Source organism: Amphibalanus amphitrite, unplaced genomic scaffold, assembly GCF_019059575.1.
Source record: "Amphibalanus amphitrite isolate SeventyFive unplaced genomic scaffold, NRLGWU_Aamphi_draft 001853F_arrow, whole genome shotgun sequence".
Classification (NCBI taxonomy): domain Eukaryota; kingdom Metazoa; phylum Arthropoda; class Thecostraca; order Balanomorpha; family Balanidae; genus Amphibalanus; species Amphibalanus amphitrite.
Window position 1 is genome coordinate 31,928 of NW_024883346.1, and position 19,622 is coordinate 51,549.

At 50.0% G+C, this 19,622-nt stretch overlaps 1 protein-coding gene across 1 annotated transcript in view; it reads left to right on the top strand.

Annotated features, from left to right (window-relative positions):
• The first annotated feature begins 2,882 nt into the window (after nt 1–2,882).
• LOC122375493 (neurogenic locus notch homolog protein 2-like) overlaps nt 2,883–19,622 on the top strand; it is a 60,146-nt gene continuing 43,406 nt past the window's right edge. The window contains exons 1-3 of the mRNA XM_043354903.1: nt 2,883–3,057; nt 6,815–6,990; nt 13,267–13,407. Of these exons, the coding sequence (XP_043210838.1) occupies nt 3,047–3,057; nt 6,815–6,990; nt 13,267–13,407 (328 nt within the window). The 5' untranslated portion in view covers nt 2,883–3,046. The remainder of the gene's footprint in view (nt 3,058–6,814; nt 6,991–13,266; nt 13,408–19,622) is intronic.

Consider the following 19,622-nt stretch of genomic DNA (forward strand, 5'->3'; position numbering starts at 1 on the left):
GTTTACCACCGTCGGCGACGCGTCGCCGTGTTTCACCCGATCTCGCAATGCATTTTGTTCTGATCGTTCTCGGTGTAATATGTATTCATTCAGAGCCACACTACTATGCGTTTCAGACCCTGTGGAACAGTCCTTTTCGGCTATTTCCCGTTGTATATACGTTTGATTTTAACCAAACTTTGGCATTGGTAGTTTGAGTTCCCTACCTAATTTTCATCAATATGGTCTATTAACAAAAAATGAAAAATAAAGGCACTTGTCATTGACTGGTAATGTTAAGGTCGTCACAGCCCTGCTTAGAGGCTGTCACAGGCTGGGCGCTGTCTCCCCTCTGATTGGTCGTGACGCACTAGCACACTGCGGCTTGGCTCCGCCCACTTGCGGTCCAGCCTCGGGTCATGTCGGCGGCAGTCGCAGTCTGGCCGGCCGGCGTGCGGGCCGCGCGGGCAGCACAGAGAAGTCGGAGCACTTGCTTGCATGTCATGGACTTTTAATAAGTTGTTCTACGACAAATAAGGACGGAGGAAGAAAGAGAAAGGAAGAGGAGACAAAGTGACCATGAGACGAACGCCCGGTAAACGTTGGGTAGTGGACAACAAACAATATGCTAGACGTTAGACGCATAAACGCTAGAGCAGAGACAGGAGACAAAGACGGTAGACGAAAGACAGACTTAAAGATGGTAGACCAGAGACAAGTGACGAAGATAGAGATTGGGCTATAGACGAGAGACAATAGACTATAAACCTATAGACGAGAGACTGACAAGGGGGAGTGAAGGAAGGGAGATCATTAACTCTCGATATTGCATATCTACATTTTCAGATTGAGTCATTCTATATCGTTCCCTGTTTTATTGTTTTTCGGGCCTAAGATCTATCAACAATATTGTTAAAGGTAGTGTGCCACCTTTGAAAGATTTCCCATTTTATTTTTCCTAGGATAAGAAGCTTCTGTTTTTACCTAATATCGCAAAAAAATCAAAAATGGGCCTGGAATAGTGCCTTTTTCGCCTAAAAGCTTATCGGTTTTTCGATATGTATAACAACTGTAGTGGGCTGACCTGCAAACAGACGTCGGCAACAATCGCGAATGCGGCGCACATGTGACAATAAGCAAAGGTCATTATAGAATTACGACGTACGGGAATGAGTTATCAGCTGTCTAATCGTAGACAACACAATGTCGAGCCTTAAACTGTAAGCCTGTATTGGTATTGTTTCTTTTATTTGGCTGTCGAACATTATTTATGGTTTGAAATATGATTTTATGTAAAATAATTGATATGAAAAAGCCGTCTCTTAAGTTATGACCCCATTTCACCACACGCAAGTGGCAGAAATGACAATGATCAGCTGACGCATTTTTCTTGGCCGAAGTCAGAGCGCGCGGCCCGACGCACCACCACCGACCGCACCACAAAGTATGGGCAGAAGCCGCGCCCAAAGCCAGGGCCCCGGTAACGCGAGGTAGCCGAGTCGGGGCAGCGTGCGCTGACCCAAGCCGGGGCCGCAGCTTTGGGCGCGGTCTACCGCATCCCCGCGGGCAGCCCCGGGCTATCACACGACACCGGGAGGACGCGCGGTCCCGGCTTCAGCTTGGGTCAGCGCACGCTGCCCCGACTCGGCTACCTCACGTTACCGGGGCCCTGGCTTTGGGCGCGGTCTACCGCACCACCTAACAGGCGTGTTCGAAACCTCAGGAGATGATGATGAACGGGTTTATCGAAACTTGATTGGATGAGCATATCGGTAATAGCGATTTCAGTGTGTGCATTTATTGTTCATAATGGTGCCTGAAATGTGGTTGGGGTACGACCGACAACCCGTCGGGGCGGATTTCGCACTGGGGTACTCAAAATTTGAAGAATTTAAGACGTTTCCATGAGTTTTGAAGGTATGGATAAGTTCTAAAATCCGGTTCTCCTTAGGTGGGCCATTAACTCCATACGGTCCAGGAAAGCTGGCACACTACCTTTAAAGTATTGTGGAACTATCATGGAAAGATTTACCTATTATTTTCACCAAAAAATAATAAAACTTTATTCTTTTAAATTAAAAAAACGAAATACTTTCCAATACATATGTGGATATCCTCAATTAAATAAGGCCGTTGAATGCAAAGACAGTCCGATAAATTCTGTCCTGTTACTCCTTATAAATGCACAATAGCCTACGGAAGGCGGCTGCGGAGAGGCTCGCTATAAATTACTGAAAATAAAATTATTTAAAGTCTGTAGGGAATAACATTATGTAGCTAGAAGGAGTGCTTATCGTTTTATACATACACCGATTTGCATTGCATTCTTCATCCTTATTCTCTCCGCGCGAGATACGACATATATTCACGCAAGGATACCTGCGTTAGCGTGTGTCTCGTTCCAGTCCGTCAGAGCTTCGCACCGCTCTGACCCCGAGCGGCGAATGACCGGTCCCGGTGTCGCGGCGCAGTGGGCGGAGCTTAGCTGCGGCGCAACAGCTGACGCTGCTACGCCGTGCTAGCCTCTACCACGGCGCAGAGTTTTCCGATCAATTTTTACCATTACAAGTCAATGACAAGTGCCTTTCATTTTGACATTTTGTTAAAAGACCATATTAGTAAAAATTAGGTAGGCCCTTGAAACTCATTGTGTCAAAGTTTGGTTGCAATTAAGCGCATAGGTAACGAGAAAAAGCCAAAAAGGACTGTTCCAGAGGGTCTGAAATGTGTAGTAGGTTGCCTTCTAAACGTTACGGACCAGCCAGTACAGTTTGTAGGACATTGGTGGGGGACCGCATTAAAAGAAGTACTCAAGACCTTCAAAAATGAGATTTACTGTCGGCAGATCTGGCGCACTTGTTACCTTTTAATTTCCCGCTTTTCACCAATTATGCGTACAAGGCTAACACAACGTATTCTAGGGCCTTGATCACAACACATTTACTGTTGGGTTAGGTTGTTGCTTTAAAATAATATATTCTTTTGATAAATTGTCAGTACGTGTCTGCCTGGTTACTTTCACGCCTTTTCCTTGGAAGATCAACCGTGCTAAGACTGAAATATCAAGATGACTGAAAGGTAAGCATTACCTACCTATGTAGGCAAGGCAATGATATGTCAGCTAGAGAGGTATCTACCTCAGTGGCGGCGGATTCGGGGGGCAGGGGGGCAGTTGCCCCCCGTCACGTCTGGCAAAATTTAACATTAGGCCTATGGGCGTTGCATGGAAAGAATGGACTTGAAAACCAGCTTTGCCCCCCCCCCCCCACCCCAACTCCGAGGCCAATCCGCAGCCACTGATCTACCTACCTATTTACTTAAATCTTAGCAGGATTTTAAACATTTTTTTGAGCTTCTAAGCAAACTAATTTGACATACTGTTTTTTAGTCTGATTACCTTATAGTCATTTATTTTGCCAATGTGTGTATTAGGATTGGGTGTTATTAGGAACAAGAGGGTTGGTGACAGGTTCGTTCTTGTTGCTGTTGCTTGCAGGATTTTGGAGTGCTTGTTCTAAATTTGATAATTTCTTTGTTAGTTTTTTTTTAAACTAACGACCTAACCTAATGTACAGGGACAGGGTTTCGTATACAGTTGGTTGGATAGCCGCCCCACCAATATTGGTATTTGCTACACCAACATTTATTTTTGCTCCACCAACTTTCATCACCCCCCACCCCAGTCATTGGTTTTACTGTTCCTTTTAACTGTCTAACCCACTCCTGTTCAGCCACCTAATTTGATCATAAATATAATTGTCAGATTGCATGATTTTTACGACTTGTCAAATTGTTGAGGTCGAAAATGACGGATCTAAAAATGCATCAAAATAGGTGAACTAGGCATAAAAAACGCGCGATGCCTTGTAGTATTCAGCATTGGTGGTGCATTTTCAAGTTTGGGCACTGCTAATCTGTTATTTGCATACAAATGTCAGAATGCATGATTTTTGTTTACACAGTGCGCATTTTTAGGTCGAAAATGACGCATCAAAAATGCATCAAAATAGTTGAATGAGGCATCAACAAACGCGCAATTCATTGTAGTTATCTGCACTGGTGGTGCATTTTCAAGTTTGAGTACTGTTAGTATGTTATTGGCATATAAATGTTAGATTGCATGCTTTTTACGACTTGTCAAATTGTTGAGATCGAAAATGACGCATCTAAAAATGCATCAAAATAGTTGAATGACGCATCAACAAACGCGCAGTTCATTGAAGTCATCGTACTGGTGGTGCATTTTCAAGTTTGGACACTGCTAATCTGTTATATGCATACAAATGTCAGATTGCATGATTTTTTTTTACAAAATGCGCATTTTTGAGGTCGAAAATGACGCATCTAAAAATGCATCAAAATAGTCGAATGAGGCATCAACAAACGCGCAATTCCTTGTAGTTTTTTGCCCTGGTGGTGCATTATCAAGTTTTGGTCCAGTTTGTGCAATTTCCGCCTAAATGTAACAAATGGTTCGGTAGTTGCGTACCGTAGCCGTAATTTACCGATAGGCGGCGCTAGTGTGATCCAGCCGGCCCAGTGTCCGCGCGCGGCGCGTAACGAACCGAAATTGACCGTTCTTTCCAACAACGTTCTCTCTTTATCGTAGGACATCATAGGACAGCACCCCGGAAAAAGCGCATTTGATAGCCCTATTAACGCTCTTTCTGAGTATTTTCTGAGGAACCGTTAACGCAAGGTCAACGTTTTTGTCTGAAGGGTGGCAAACAACTCGAAATAGACGGTTTTTGCGGAAACAGTTCCTTGCAATAACGTTTGACTCAAATCTTGCACGAGCTCAATGTTACCACAGCATCGTGTTCCTTTCGTCAAGACGCATCGAATAAACTATAAGTTGACCTTGAAAGGTCAACTTGAAACTTTGACCTCAGGTCAAGGTTATGACCTGACCGAAAAAGTTCATGTTGCATATCAGTCGATCCGTAAGGTTGAGCTGAACACATCATCAATTTTCTTCCGATGACTTGAAATTGTGGGATGTCGCAAAATTAACCTGACCTTAGTTCACCGCTATCAAAATTCCGAGATAAACCCTTTGTGCATACTGTTGCTCTTATCAATTGCTGAAAGTTTCAAATCAGTCAGTCGGTGTAGCTATGGCAAACATTGGAACTTTTTTATGATGTAAGGTCACTTAAAGTGACCTGGCGACCTGACCTTGAGTGACCTTGGTCTGAAATTTTCCAACATGTGCAGAAAAGATGTATGATAAGTTGTACCAAAAAAATGAAGGGATGTTCAACCCTCCCCCCCCCCAGCATGGCATGAGTTAACGTCACAAAACTGCCTTTACCAAGCACCGCATATCATACCTATGTAGGTACTTGTACTACATTATATATCAAGCTGGCCTATTCCCACTTTGGTTTTATGTGCTTTCAGATAGCCGAGTATTAATTAAATCTGGCATTGATGCCTCCTTAACCTTGTGGAATGTTCTCGTGATATCGAAAGAGTTGAAATACACAGTGATCAGTGTCATCACGCACCGCAAAGCATAATATTTTTCTCAGAAATGTGAAACACGACGGGAGAATTATGTTCTAAGAATCAGGCTTCGGCCATCTGTACGTTTAGTTACTCGCGATGGCTGTACAGCTGGGTCGATTTGAGCTTGATCTATATTAATGGTTCTTTGAAAAAGAAATGTTCCCAGCACAGGTGCAAATGTAGCACCTTTTAAAGCTGACGTCTTAGACGTTTTAGAAATTGAGCAGTCCTGAAGTTTTTCCTCCAGATCCATTATCGTGCATTTTTTAACATCTGGGAGTTACCTGGACTGCGATAAGTACGTTAGGCATGAATGCTAGTGGTAAAAAGTTGTACTTCTTTTTAATGGATATGTTTTAATATTTGCCCTATACAGAAAATTGCTCTTGCTTGCATGCCATTTGAAAAAAAAAAAATGTTTCATTAAGCGTTTGCTTTCTGTGATGTATTTTTTGTTTAGTTGGATATCATGAAGTACGGAATAATTCATTATTCGACAATGCGTTTTCATTGACGTCGGTATTGATCAGAACGGTACTTGACAAAAAGAATTACCTAATAATAATCTGATGGCATTTTGGGAATAAGAAATGCCTGTTTTACTGCAGATAGTGATATGTATGTACCTAGAGATACATTTGAAATCGATTCACAATCAACCTAAATTATCTTCATTATCATGACAAGAAAAAAGGTCAAGTAATATGTTTCCTCTGCTACTATCTGATGTTTACAGGTGGGAAAAAATTGCAGCCAACTTAAGTTGTATTTATTTATATATTATTTAGAGCATGTCAAACTTGAAAAAAAATAAGTCATTGGTGACACATATTCATACGCCTGTTCTGTTGATACAATCCAAATATAAAGTGATTGCCAAACCTGACCGCCTTCGCAAAGTGGATAGATCTGAAAAGATCCCACTTAACATCTAGCCTGAGCCGAGTCTCCCTGATGAAGCCATCAATTGCCGATGGCGGGTCGATCCCCCTCGTTACGCGGTTTAATGTCACTGCTGAACCCTGCAGCACTCCCCTAGAGCCCGTGATCCCCTGGTCGCCCCGGGCCGACCGGCGGGGCCCGCCAAGGCCTCGTCTGCCGTAAGCCGGGGACGGAGCGGCGACGCTCGGGGGGCTCAAACGGTGCCCGTCTCTGGGAGCGAGAGGAGTGCGCCGGCAGCTCCGCGGATCCGGCTCAGAGCTCAGCACTCTCAGCACTCGGCGCCGGAGACATCCCCGACCCAACCCACGCGCCGCGACTCACGCCCGCCGCGCCGCGCCGCAATGGTGGCAGATACGGGACCGCCGCGCCGCTCCTGCCGCAGAGGCGAGCTGCGGCGCGCGGCGGTCGGCGTTCTCCTGACGCTGTTTGTCGCGTCGGCGCCGACGACCGTCGTCGGTGCGCCGGATTCGCCGCTGGCTCTTCCGTGCGCCGAACAACTCTGCCCGGGAAACGCCACGTGCATCGTCAGAGTCGACTCGGGCCAGCCCGACTGCATAGGTGAGGTGACACCGGCAGCGAAGATGCATCGGAATAAGACAGAAATGGGGAGATAAAGGGCAAAAGGCATAAGATGAGCTATTTAACTGCGGAGTTATGTCCCGTCTGGAACCTCTCTTATTAGCCGCGTTTACATAGGGCTAGTTGCCAGATAGTGGAATTCCGATACCGAGACATTTATTCCACTAACGAGACATTTCAGGCACAATCCGCTAGTTCTGACGACCTATCCGGCCAGAAGGCCGCATAAGTCGTCAGAACCAGCGGAATGTGCCTGAAATGTCTCGTTAAGTCGTTAGTGGAATAAATGTCTCGGTATCGGAATTCCACTATCTGGAAACTAACCCTATGTAAACGCGGCTATTGACTCATTCCCTTTTTAAAGAAAACATTCGCACCTTTCAATATCAACGTGCGACAGACGTTACTCAAAACCACATATTTGTTCATGGGCGATTAAGTATTCGCAATTATGTTCATGATAAGTAATACACAGCATCGAGTAAAGTGGACCTTTGTTAGAAGCAATCATCATGCTTTATCATATTTGTTCCAATTTCCAAAATATCAGATGTGAGTACTTCAATGTTTACCATGGCATAGGCGGCAGAACGGGGAGGGCACCGGGGCACCGTGCCCCCTTTGATTTTAGCATTTTAACATTACCCCTATGGGCGTCACATGGAAAGAATGGGACCAAAAGTCGGCAGCGCCCCCCTTAATTGAAGGTGTTCCGCCGCTACTGTATCATGATCCTTTCTCCATCAAACCGCTTGTCTCGACCAGGACAATAGGCGGTTAGCATATAAACACGAGTCCCTACCTTCGTGTCCCTCTCGGCTGTTACACAAAGCCTGCATGTGTCTGGCGGGTGTTAATGTGTGGGAATTCATGTTCACAACACCTTTGTTGTGACAAAAGTTGTACGAGCACGACTCGCATGTCGTTTCATTAGGGCTACCGTTTATCAGGGCTAAGTGTTTGCGGAATGATGACCAGTTTAGTAGGCATTTGGATAACGACAACTCAAGAAACTCAAGATTACCAACCGATATTTATTTTAAAATTACTTTTAAATACACAAAGCTTTCGGTCACATACGACCTTGATCACTGTGTTTCACAATTTACCTAATCTAATTATTACGTTGGGAGCTTATTTCTATGTATGTGCGGTATGTTTCGCTGAGTTTTAGGAGAGCGTGTATTTATTTCCTTATTTGCTAACGGCCTTAAATGAATGAAAGGATATTCTATAGAGGCCACCAGCGTTAGCGCATTTGTGCTGATTCATAAAATGGCAGGTTTTCTAGATGATCCCCTAAAGTCAGGGTGACAATGGCCAGACCACCATGACAATGCCATGGCACAGTAGGCTGCCTTGACCCAGCCATGTGATGTATGGGCTCATGTCGACTGCCTATTCACCATACGGAGCGGGTGCAAGGACGACTTTCTCGTGGCCCCAGCGGGCAGTTGGGGTCGCCCTTTCCTTCCTGTGCTTTCTAAACGCTACTTAACAATTAAAATGGTCATCCGGTGTCCCTGCAATCTACTTGCAGAGCATGATTCAAGGTTATCCATTTACTGTGTGTAACCGGAGCATTACGTTGGGTGAAGTTGATAATACACAATTTGTCATCACGATGGCATCGCCTTGTCATAGCGTTAGCTGATTTACCTGGATGATAAACATGTCGAATCGATTGTTGCACATGTTCTGCTATGATAAGTTTAACGGCAGTTTGATGACAATGCTTGTTTCGGTAAGTTACCGAACACGAAGTGGTGCTTTTGAAAGTCGTTATCTTCAGAACACACGTTCTACTGAGAACGCTTAATGGATAACTCACTGAAATTGCGGATGCTTGAGACCTGACGATAAAATCGGACATCAACATCTATGTTCATCCTTTTAATTGACCGTCGATAACTCATTTTGTGCTTGGCGACAGAACTGCACACGATTGCCGCTCAGAACGTCACGATTTGTGCGTACTCGGCGAGACCTAACTAAATCTTAACATACTCCGCCCAAGCGTCTGTAGGTCAGGTCAGGTCAGCGGGTCACGGGCTGTGCTAGCGCACATTTATCGGTCAAAATGCCGTGACCGCTCGGAACGAGATTCGAACGCGATGCATTGAAACGTTTTACGGCTTGATATGGCGAATCTTACCGTGATTTCACATGCTTGAGTAAATGATTTCCGTTAGGTCATGGCTATGCTGGAGCCACATGGATATGAATATGCATGTCCCGCGTTGTTATGGAGTAATAGAATGGAGTGTGGTGTTTTTTAGCTCAGAATGACGAAATGGTGGAGTTCACTCCAACTGTATTGATCGTTGCAGCATACGAGTACTTTGCAGCATACGAGCATCGTTGCTCTTACTTTTACATCATAAAATTGTACTATGTGAATACGGCAAAAAACGTCTGTTGTAAAACAGGCAGGTAAATGATATTTTAGGTAGATATCGTAAACGTTTGAGATATTAATATGACTATTTAGCTCGTAGGATATTATCATATATAGTCATCATTCTGAAACCACTTGAAGGGCTGTTATTTGAGGTCTGAGGATATATTGTGAATTACATTTGTAGCTACGCTCGTTGGTATCGGAGGGGCATATGCTTTATTTATCGACCGATAACAGGACCATACAGAATGTGCCTTCTGTTATAAGCGTGTGACAGTGAAATCTAAATAGACTTTCCTCGATAATAAGTAATACCTAACCACCCTCAAAGGAATATTTAACATTAATTTGCGCAATACTGCAGACTTCTGCTGGGCTGCTGGTCGTAGAGTAGGTACCCGTCCCGTGCGGCCCTAGAGCCGCGACCTTGCTAAGCACCCTGACCCGTCCACGGTATAATCGGCGACTCTAATATGCTCTGTCAGATGGTCTGAAAATCGTGTTAATCAGCGCTTTAATGACGCAGATGCACTGAGCCGGCTGCAACTCGCATCACGGTGGTAATTGTACCCGATTGCCGGACAGTTTGGCTGGCTTGTATCGCCCACGGCAAATAGCGGCGACAACTAAAGCCGGTGGCGGTGCGTGCGGTGGCCACTTGGGCAGCGGACTGCCCATAACAAGGATTAGGAGTCAGGGCTGTTAGCTTAGCTCAAAGTCTCCTGTCAGCTTTGCGCCAATGAATCCTGCTGAATCATGCAGCTGGCACCCACAGACAGGTGTGTCGAAGGGCTGCGCACTCGCATATGTGCGTCGAGCTATTGGAAACTATACATAAGCCTCAATGCGTTATGAAGTTTCTGAAATGTTCACCATTTTGTATCTTTACGACATGAGAAACGGTGTTTTACGATCCATCTCGACAACATCGTCTTCCTTATGCGTCAATAGAGCAATGCTGCACTGCAGCATTCCTTTAGACAGCTTTCCACATGCAGCACAATTCTTCAGCGCCGGCCGGCGTGGCGTCAGGCGGTTCGCGGCGAATCTCTCCGCGCGTGAGACTGGCACGAGCCACATGTGATTCACAATGACCCGCATGCCAGTCGAGCCAACCGACGAGTTTTGGATGTCACCAGGTCGTGCTGGTCACTCTCACTCTTTGGCGAGAGCGGAGGGAGAGGAGTAGTGACGTCACTGGCCGCTCGGGCAGAGCACCGACCGCAGCGCGAGGCGCCTGCCGGATCCATCCGTCAAGAAGGTGTCAGATTTGCCTTCTGTGGTCTGTTGACACGGGGCAGTGTTATCACTCGATCCTGATTGTGCAGTGCAGCACTCGGTGGCTGGAACGTGGCGCCGGCCTAGCGGATTTCTGCCCTGTAGTCCGTTAGGGGATGGCTCACGGTAGATCTGAGACGGGCGGGTGGGCCCATCGTAGATCCAGTGATGTCAAATAGAGGCAGTCGGCAGTCGAAGGGAAGCTGTAACGGACTGGATGAATTGTGAATAACGGACACCTAAGTGGCGCAATGATGCTGTTGTAACAATTAAGCCTGCATATAATTGAGTTTTATTTTGCATGATGAGCGTTTCGCATAGGCTGCTTCCTAACATATTCAATGAGCATCAACTCTTCGGAATGATATGTCGTTTCACCATCGCAGTTATATTTGTCGACTCATATTATATGACCTTCTAAGTTATTTTCAATCAAGCTCTTTACGAGGAGTGTTTGCAGGCCCTTCTCCATGGGCGGAGATGCGTGCAGGGGTAGGGACCAAGTACCTTCTGCACGTGGAGTCACGACTGCGTCATTTCGCGGGATAGTAGCGCTTTGGGTCATGTAAGTCCCACGAACACTGCATTACGCTGTTGCTGCGTCCAATTTACTGTAATGGCTCACGTAGGCAGGTGTTTAATGACTCAGAACTTTAAAAATAAGAGTATTTTCTGGTTGTGCTAGAGCCGTTGTTAATCGCGTCGTCAAATGCCGGTGCGAGATGCACTAGTGTGCTTAAATAGCTCTTACCCATAACAGTAGTGTTGTTGAGTTATGTGTGGTGTGCTAAAGCTAAGCAATACATCCTTTGCTCTCGAGATGTTAAGCTGCACATGCTTTCATATGCTCATTTTTCCTCGTGTCCATTCATGGAAAACAAAACCCCGCCATAAATGTATGCCTAGATCTTACCTTCCTGTTCATTTCCTTTGGAATAATCTGGTTATGCAAGTCAGCAGTCACCAGATATTTTGCAGGAAAGTGAGAAAGAAAAGAGACAAGATTTGTCGCTGTTGAACATTATTATGTGTCTCATATATTTTACATGGGCAGATTTGAGGCAGCTTTAAGACGTTTAAAATTACAGTGACGTCTTAATCGCGACAATTAATATATATTAACACATGGTTTCCCGTGTGTAAATGGTTTTAACGCACGACGTGGATGGATTGGAGCACGAGTGTGTTAATGCACGAGTGAAACGAGTGCATTAACGCACAAGTGCTCCATTCCATCCACGAGTGCGTTAAAACCATTTATGCACGGAAACCATGTGTTAAACTAATTAATACATGCTTAACGGTGCGAATTTAAATGAAAATTAAACCTAGTCCATGCCACTAAAAAGGGCCCTTTATGGGAAATCTTAGAATAAAGTCAATGACCCTTCCGAAAAACTTCAGTCGAGAAAGTCATCACTGCACGCGCGTGCACCAATTTAAATTGGTGCACGGCTACCTTCGAATTAACGCACGTTTAATCTGCAGTGAACGCACCGTAAAGTATGTATTAATTGTGCTTCTCCTTGTCCTCCTTATGTCTTATACAAGGTGACGATAATCCAAGAACACCTGTTGAACATTATTTATCTTTGACTCCAGCAATCGTGCGCTGACCGCAAGTATCCGCCTTTACGAGAATTTATTGTTTCGACCTTTTTCGTTAACCATTTCTTATATAACGCACACCTTTCGGGAGAAAATTGGACAACCAATCATTGGAAATGGTGTGATTTTCTTTGTCGCGTGTTTTTAGAACGCGGAGAAAATGTCCTCATCGTTCACCGTGATACTTTTTGTCCCGCCCAATCCCCATATCCCGTTCGTGATTGATTTATCACTTCTGAAGCCAATTTTTTCCCGAAAGATATTAATCATAAGACATTTCAACTGGGATACCTCGGATGACAGCCTTTCGGATCTGCGGTTTTGCTCAGCTCTCCCGGCCGGGCTTTACGATCCCCTGTAGAAGCTCCATTGGCGGAGTTGAACATCTTCTTCGTCAAGGAAATCGATAGCTATTATAGCGTCTCACACAATGCTTACTTACATTTCAAAATTTAAGGACTTTGCTTTATGTTTGCCCATTTTTAGAGAGGCTGTCGTTTTATTGACACATTGAAATTGCATTGCCTACTACTGAGTGCTAACCGTAAGTCTTCAAATGTTCTTTTGAGTTTTACAGGGTTGAGGGCTTCTCGATTTTGACGAGACTCTATTCGCAAATCTTCGTCTTCACTCATATGACACTTGTCCTCCAAACCAAATTAAAAGTACTGAGGCCTCTTGCACCAAACTACCTAGCTAGGTAAAATCGAAAAACCGGTTTCAGAATAAGCTAACCTAACGTTGGTAAATTTGTTTGCAATAGCCCAGTACATAATCCTACATGAGCTTGCTAAATTTTGCACGCAAATTGTTACATTTGAGGCTTGGACTGGGTATACGATGCAAAATAATCCAAGCATTGGTGCAAGAGGATTTTGGTGCAAGAGGCCTCTGGTAGGTATATTTGAATCGGCGATATGTGATTTATTATAAATACAAATAACTCATCTTATTTTTTGTTTTCTCAGGGCGCACCAAGCCAGGTGGCTGCCCGGTAACAGAGACGGGCGAATGCTCTGAGCTCCGGCTGCTCTGTGAAGGAGACGATGACTGTCCCGGAGACAAGGTCTGCTGTCAGGTCAACTGCGAGAGGACCTGCATCTCACCAGGTGAGTCCTCACGGGGTGAACGGCACTTATTTGTGAACTGAAATGGAATGCACAATGCACATCTCTGTTGGTTGTTTCAGACCAACGGATTTGGGAGTTAGGAATGTAATGTAACTAGTTTGGTGCGTTTAATTTGAAATACCTACATATAAATATCAGTGATGACTCATCCAATCAACACGTCCAGAAAACCTAGTGCCAGGTTACTAACTAACTGGCTTAGCCTGACAACTTTACGCTCCGACTCTTTGAGCCAAATCTGGCACCTTGCCGCTAATGCGGTGTCTATACCATCGGAAGGAAGGTCATGAGGACACTTCACACGTTCCAGCCCCGATTCCAACATCTCGGCCGGCATTGTCACGCGCCGCCTTACGAAACGAGGCGGCAGGCAAATATTTGCGCTGTCAACACGCAACAATCGCGTCTGAGCTCCTCTGATCCGTCCGTGCCGACTTGTGGCAACCCACACCTACACATAGATTACCGTCATCCAGCGTCAGATCTGGGCCGAGCTATGAGCCGTGTCGGACAATCCGAGCGAACCCGGGAGCCTGACACCGACCTGAGAGACCCTGACACTGTCCCGGTAGATCTCGAAGGTCAGTGCCGCTCCACGGGCGCCCTTCGCCATCAGTGGAATCTCTGGAACGATCTCCGGTTCAGTGAGAGAATCTCCGCCCCGAGGGGAGATCACGATCTCGGTGGAAAGTGCCGTGAGATCGGCAGTCAGCACCCGTTAGCGGCACTTTAGGCTCGCTAGCGGCGTGGAGCTTACGAATAGACTGATGACGTGTGGTCAGGTTGCCATGCACGGAAGCCACCGGTGCCTGGTACGGCGGTATGATGGGATTTGGGGAGGGGACGTGAGGGGGCTGATTAGTTCCGTGAGGTCATCTCATCCTGGACGTCGAGTGCCGGCAGATGCTGGTGTCATAGCGGGTGGCGCACGCTGGTCCAGGTGAATCATCTCGTGACCAAAATCTTGCTGGTCGGATCAGTCTGGAAAAAGACAGACCCCGCGGCGGGCGTTACAGGCGACATCACCGGCCGGTTTATATCCTCTTTCAATTATTGACAGGGCCATCAAACATTTTCTGTATTGGGTTTTCACTGTCTGGTGGCTCCTTCGCTTGCTATGATTAAACGCTAAGCACCGCAAAATGACCGTAGAACAACGGGCTGAACATAACACCGCCTGTCATCAGTACGGGCAATCCATTCCAAGGCCGCGCTGTACACCTCTCAGCCGGCCGTCTTACAGCCGAGAAGTTACTCAACAAGAGCGGACATTTTTCGACTTATACTGGTGGACATGGCGAAAAGACAGATCATCTCTCTTGACTACTGTTTCCCCACGCCTCACGGGCACCTGCCGAAGCGTGCCACGGTTCTTTATACATAAGGAGATGGAAATTCTTGTGGGATGTCCACCCGCTGAGAGTATATCCGAACAAACGGAAAACCCCCACCGCCAGCTGACATTAGCACGTGCTCGGCAATCGGTGGTACGCGTAACCTTCATATACCAATTTTCTTTTGGCGCGACTCGGTCTCGACTCCTTTCACGCCCTCTGTCGATCAGCGTCCTGCATAGGGTCAGTGCCGTGATTTCCCGCTGAAAGACGAGACGGACTGATGAAAGGAGGAGACAATGGGTTAGGAGGGAAGATAATGTAATAGTGGGGGAGTGGGGAGGAGGTGGGGAAAGATGTTCCCTCTGTGATGGTTTGTCAGCAAAGGGAAGGGTGCAGTTCGTGGGGCGCCGCCGCCTGTAGTCACTTCCACGTCAGTGCAATGTCTGGCCGACCGCTAGGTGTCACTGGGTGTTTCATATGAGTCATGGGTTCGCACGATGCCGCCGCCGAGTACGTACGGGCGTTTGCGGCGCCGATGTGTGTATGGCTGTGGGCCTCGCCGTTCTAATGAATCTTACAGTCTCATCCGATCCAGTAAGGTGCCATTAGCACGTGCTCGGCAATCGGTGGTACGCGTAACCTTCATATACCAATTTTCTTTTGGCGCGACTCGGTCTCGACTCCTTTCACGCCCTCTGTCGATCAGCGTCCTGCATAGGGTCAGTGCCGTGATTTCCCGCTGAAAGACGCCAAAGAAATTGCCAAATGTATGGGAAAATTAGGCCGTAGAGGTCGCGATCGCCGGGACACCACGCAGGTACCCGGCCGGGGTGAGCGGCGGGTACCTCGGCTGACCGCGGAGGCCGTCGGAGGGAGGTAGGCGGGGAAGGACTACCTCGGCCACCGACACTACCGAGGAGCGCTCGGCGAGCGCGCGAAGTGCGGTGGCACTGACGGTGGGCAGTTTCAGGCCACGGGGAGGAGGGGGCTGGCAGGAGGTAGAGGGGATGGTGCCGAAAGTAAGGAAACCGACCGTTCCGGTGGGGAGGCAGCGACGTCGAGGGGTGAGGGATAATGACGTCCGAGACCGCTTGTGGCCGCGCAGTGATGCGACGGCGGAGCTAGAGGAGCACTCGGAGCTGCCGGCGGTGTCTTTGCTTGCCCAGTCGGTGGTGTCCGGGCTGCTGCTGCAGCTTCGAGCGCGGCGCCCGCGAGACGGCTGTCGGGAACGCTGTGACGAGCCGAGTAGACCCAGCTCGGGGAGCGGTATCGCGCATGGTGCAGATGGGACAGGCACGGGCGAGGCAGACTGTTGACACGCCACACGGCGGCGGCCGGTCGGTGCATCATCGTTCATTCTGCGCGGGCCGGTGCGGGCGCCGCGGCGGCTCTGAAGGTTAGTCGGTAATCCTGTTTCGGCGTTGAGAGAAGGAATGGCGGCTGATTTCACCGCCGCTGCCGCAGCGGCACGGGGACCTGTAAGTCGCCCCTGACGTTAGTCAAATGAATAGGTGACTCATCGGTAGTTGGTGCTGCCGCCGGGGGCTCGAGAAAGTGGACCGTTTGACGACCCGGTGAGTATGGGTTCCAGCAGGTTAGTAAGGGAGACGTGACAGACAGCAGACAGGTATGGTATGGTCAGCGGACCGGTGACAGTGGGCGCTGCTCCATATCCAGCCAGCGTGCCGCGGAATGGGTACGGTCAGCGGACCAGTGAGTGTCAGACCCAGCGGGCAGAGGAGGACGCTTCCAGCCAGTGGGCCGTGGAAGTGGGACGGTCAGCGGACCGGTGTGTGTCACTGCCAGCGGGCAAAGGAGGCCCTTCCAGCCAGCGGGCCGTGGAAGTGGGACGGTCAGCGGACCGGTGTGTGTCACTGCCAGCGGGCAAAGGAGGCCCTTCCAGCCAGCGGGCCAGCGGACCGGTGAAAGTCACTGCCAGCGGGCAGAGGAGGGCGCTTCCAGCCAGTGGGCCGTGGAAGTGGGACGGTCAGCGGACCGGTGTGTGTCACTGCCAGCGGGCAGAGGAGGGCGCTTCCAGCCAGCGGGCCGTGGAAGTGGGACGGTCAGTGGACCGTTGAGTGTCACTGCCAGCGGGCAGAGGAGGGCGCTTCCAGCTAGCATGCCGTGGAAGTGGGACTGTCAGCGGACCGTTGAGTGTCACTGCCAGCGGGCAGAGGAGGGCGCTTCCAGCCAGTGGGCCGTGGAAGTGGGACGGTCAGCGGACCGGTGTGTCACTGCCAGCGGGCAAAGGAGGCCCTTCCAGCCAGCGGGCCGTGGAAGTGGGACGGTCAGCGGACCGGTGTGTGTCACTGCCAGCGGGCAAAGGAGGCCCTTCCAGCCAGCGGGCCAGCGGACCGGTGAAAGTCACTGCCAGCGGGCAGAGGAGGGCGCTTCCAGCCAGTGGGCCGTGGAAGTGGGACGGTCAGCGGACCGGTGTGTGTCACTGCCAGCGGGCAGAGGAGGGCGCTTCCAGCCAGCGGGCCGTGGAAGTGGGACGGTCAGCGGACCGTTGAGTGTCACTGCCAGCGGGCAGAGGAGGGCACTTCCAGCCAGCGGGCCGTGGAAGTGGGACGGTCAGCGGACCGTTGGGTGTCACTGCCAGCGGGCAGAGGAGGGGGCTTCCAGCCAGCGGGCCGTGGAAGTGGGACGGTCAGCGGACCGTTGAGTGTCACTGCCAGCGGGCAGAGGAGGGCGCTTCCAGCCAGCGGGCCGTGGAAGTGGGACGGTCAGCGGACCGTTGAGTGTCACTGCCAGCGGGCAGAGGAGGGCGCTTCCAGCCAGCGGGCCGGGGAAGTGGGACGGTCAGCTGACCGGTGAGTGTCTGCCAGCGGGCAGAGGAGGGCGCTTCCAGCCAGCGGGCCGGGGAAGTGGGACGGTCAGCGGACCGTTGAGTGTCACTGCCAGCGGGCAGAGGAGGGCACTTCCAGCCAGCGGGCCGTGGAAGTGAGACGGTCAGCGGACCGTTGAGTGTCACTGCCAGCGGGCAGAGGAGGGCACTTCCAGCCAGCGGGCCGTGGAAGTGGGACGGTCAGCGGACCGTTGAGTGTCACTGCCAGCGGGCAGAGGAGGGCGCTTCCAGCCAGCGGGCCGTGGAAGTGGGACGGTCAGCGGACCGTTGAGTGTCACTGCCAGTGGGCAGAGGAGGGCGCTTCCAGCCAGCGGGCCGTGGAAGTGGGACGGTCAGCTGACCGGTGAGTGTCTGCCAGCGGGCAGAGGAGGGCGCTTCCAGCCAGCGGGCCGTGGAAGTGGGACGGTCAGCGGACCGTTGAGTGTCTGCCAGCGGGCAGAGGAGGGCGCTACCAGCCAGCGGGCCGTGGAAGTGGGACGGTCAGCGGACCGTTGAGTGTCACTGCCAGCGGGCAGAGGAGGTCGCATCCAGCCAGCGGGCCGGGGAAGTGGGACGGTCAGCGGACCGGTGTGTGTCACTGTGTATGGACTTGGTGCCGGCTGGCGGCCTTCTGTGTGCACTGACATCTGTGCACACCCCTGCCGCGGCCCTGCGTGGACGCTGACCGCTGTGCACGTCCGGCGCCTCGGGCACACGGTGGCCGATCGCGACCGGCCGGTGAGCCGCGCCGGTCAGTCGGTGCCGGGACCGAATACAGGCTGCGTCGATGGACAAGTCTCTCAGTACCATACACCACCTGACATTGCCGCACGGCCGCTGCCGGACATGAGGTGTGCATCCTTGGCCGAAGTCTCCAGCGCCAAGCAAATTCTCACAGCGGTGCTGACATCACGGGATCCAGTGCTGTCCTGAGTGAAGCGTCTTGTCCAAAAGGGGTGGCCGGCCTCTCAGCACGGACTCGGAACTGTCTGCATTGCAGGTAAACGGCTGGAATTGTCCGTATGCTGCGGCGTGCTCAGGTGGGGTCACCGAGTCGTTATTTCGAGCAGGGCACGTAAAGCGATCTTGGCCGAGCTCCACGTGGCGCAACCTGGAGTACGTTGCATGAAGGCTCTAGCAAGAGGCTGCGTCTGGTGGCCGCTCATGGACAAGGTCATCGAGCGGGTCGGGAGCCTGTGTCGGGCATGCCAGGAGAGCAGGCCAGCACCTGATCGCGCTGCCCTCCGCATGTAGCCCTGGCCGGATCGTGCCTGGTCACGGATACACATCGACTTTGCCGAGCCCACGAAAGGAAGGTACGTGATGGGCGTGGTAGACGCTGATTCTAAGTGGATTGAGGCAGAGTGCTGCACCACTGTCAGCTCCAAGTCGACGATTACTAGGCTGGGAAATGTGTTCCCGATGGGGATTACCAGACACGGTTGTGACTGACAACGCCACATCATTCACCTCATCCGAGTTTCAATGTTTTATGCAGGGAAATGGCAGACATCACAGGACGAAAGTACCCCGCCACAGCCAAGGCAACGGACTGGCTGAGCATGCTGTGCGTGATGTCAAGCTTGCCTAGCAGAGGTCTGACGACAACTGGGAAGATGCTTTGTCTCGTTGGCTGCGCTGTCAGAATATCACACCTCACAGCACGACCTCAGTTTATCCCTCAGAGCTCATGGTTGGACGCAGCATCCGGAGCCGGCTGGATCTCCTTCACCCGGACATGCGGAAGGGAGTGACTGAGCATCGGGTGAAACAGAAGGAATTCATGACAGGAAGGTAAGATCTGAAAGAAGATTTGGTGTGTCATATCTCGTGTTTTTTTTTTCAGAAACTACGGTGTTGGGTCGCCATGGGCTGCTGGAGTGGTCGTTGGTGTCGACGGGCCAGTATCGTACGCGATCGAGCTAGAGGACGGCAGGATATGGCGACGGCATACTGATCAGTTGAGACGTAGACTAAACGGAAACACGGTTACAGAACCTCCTGCGATGACTGCTGGTGCAGCCGAGACC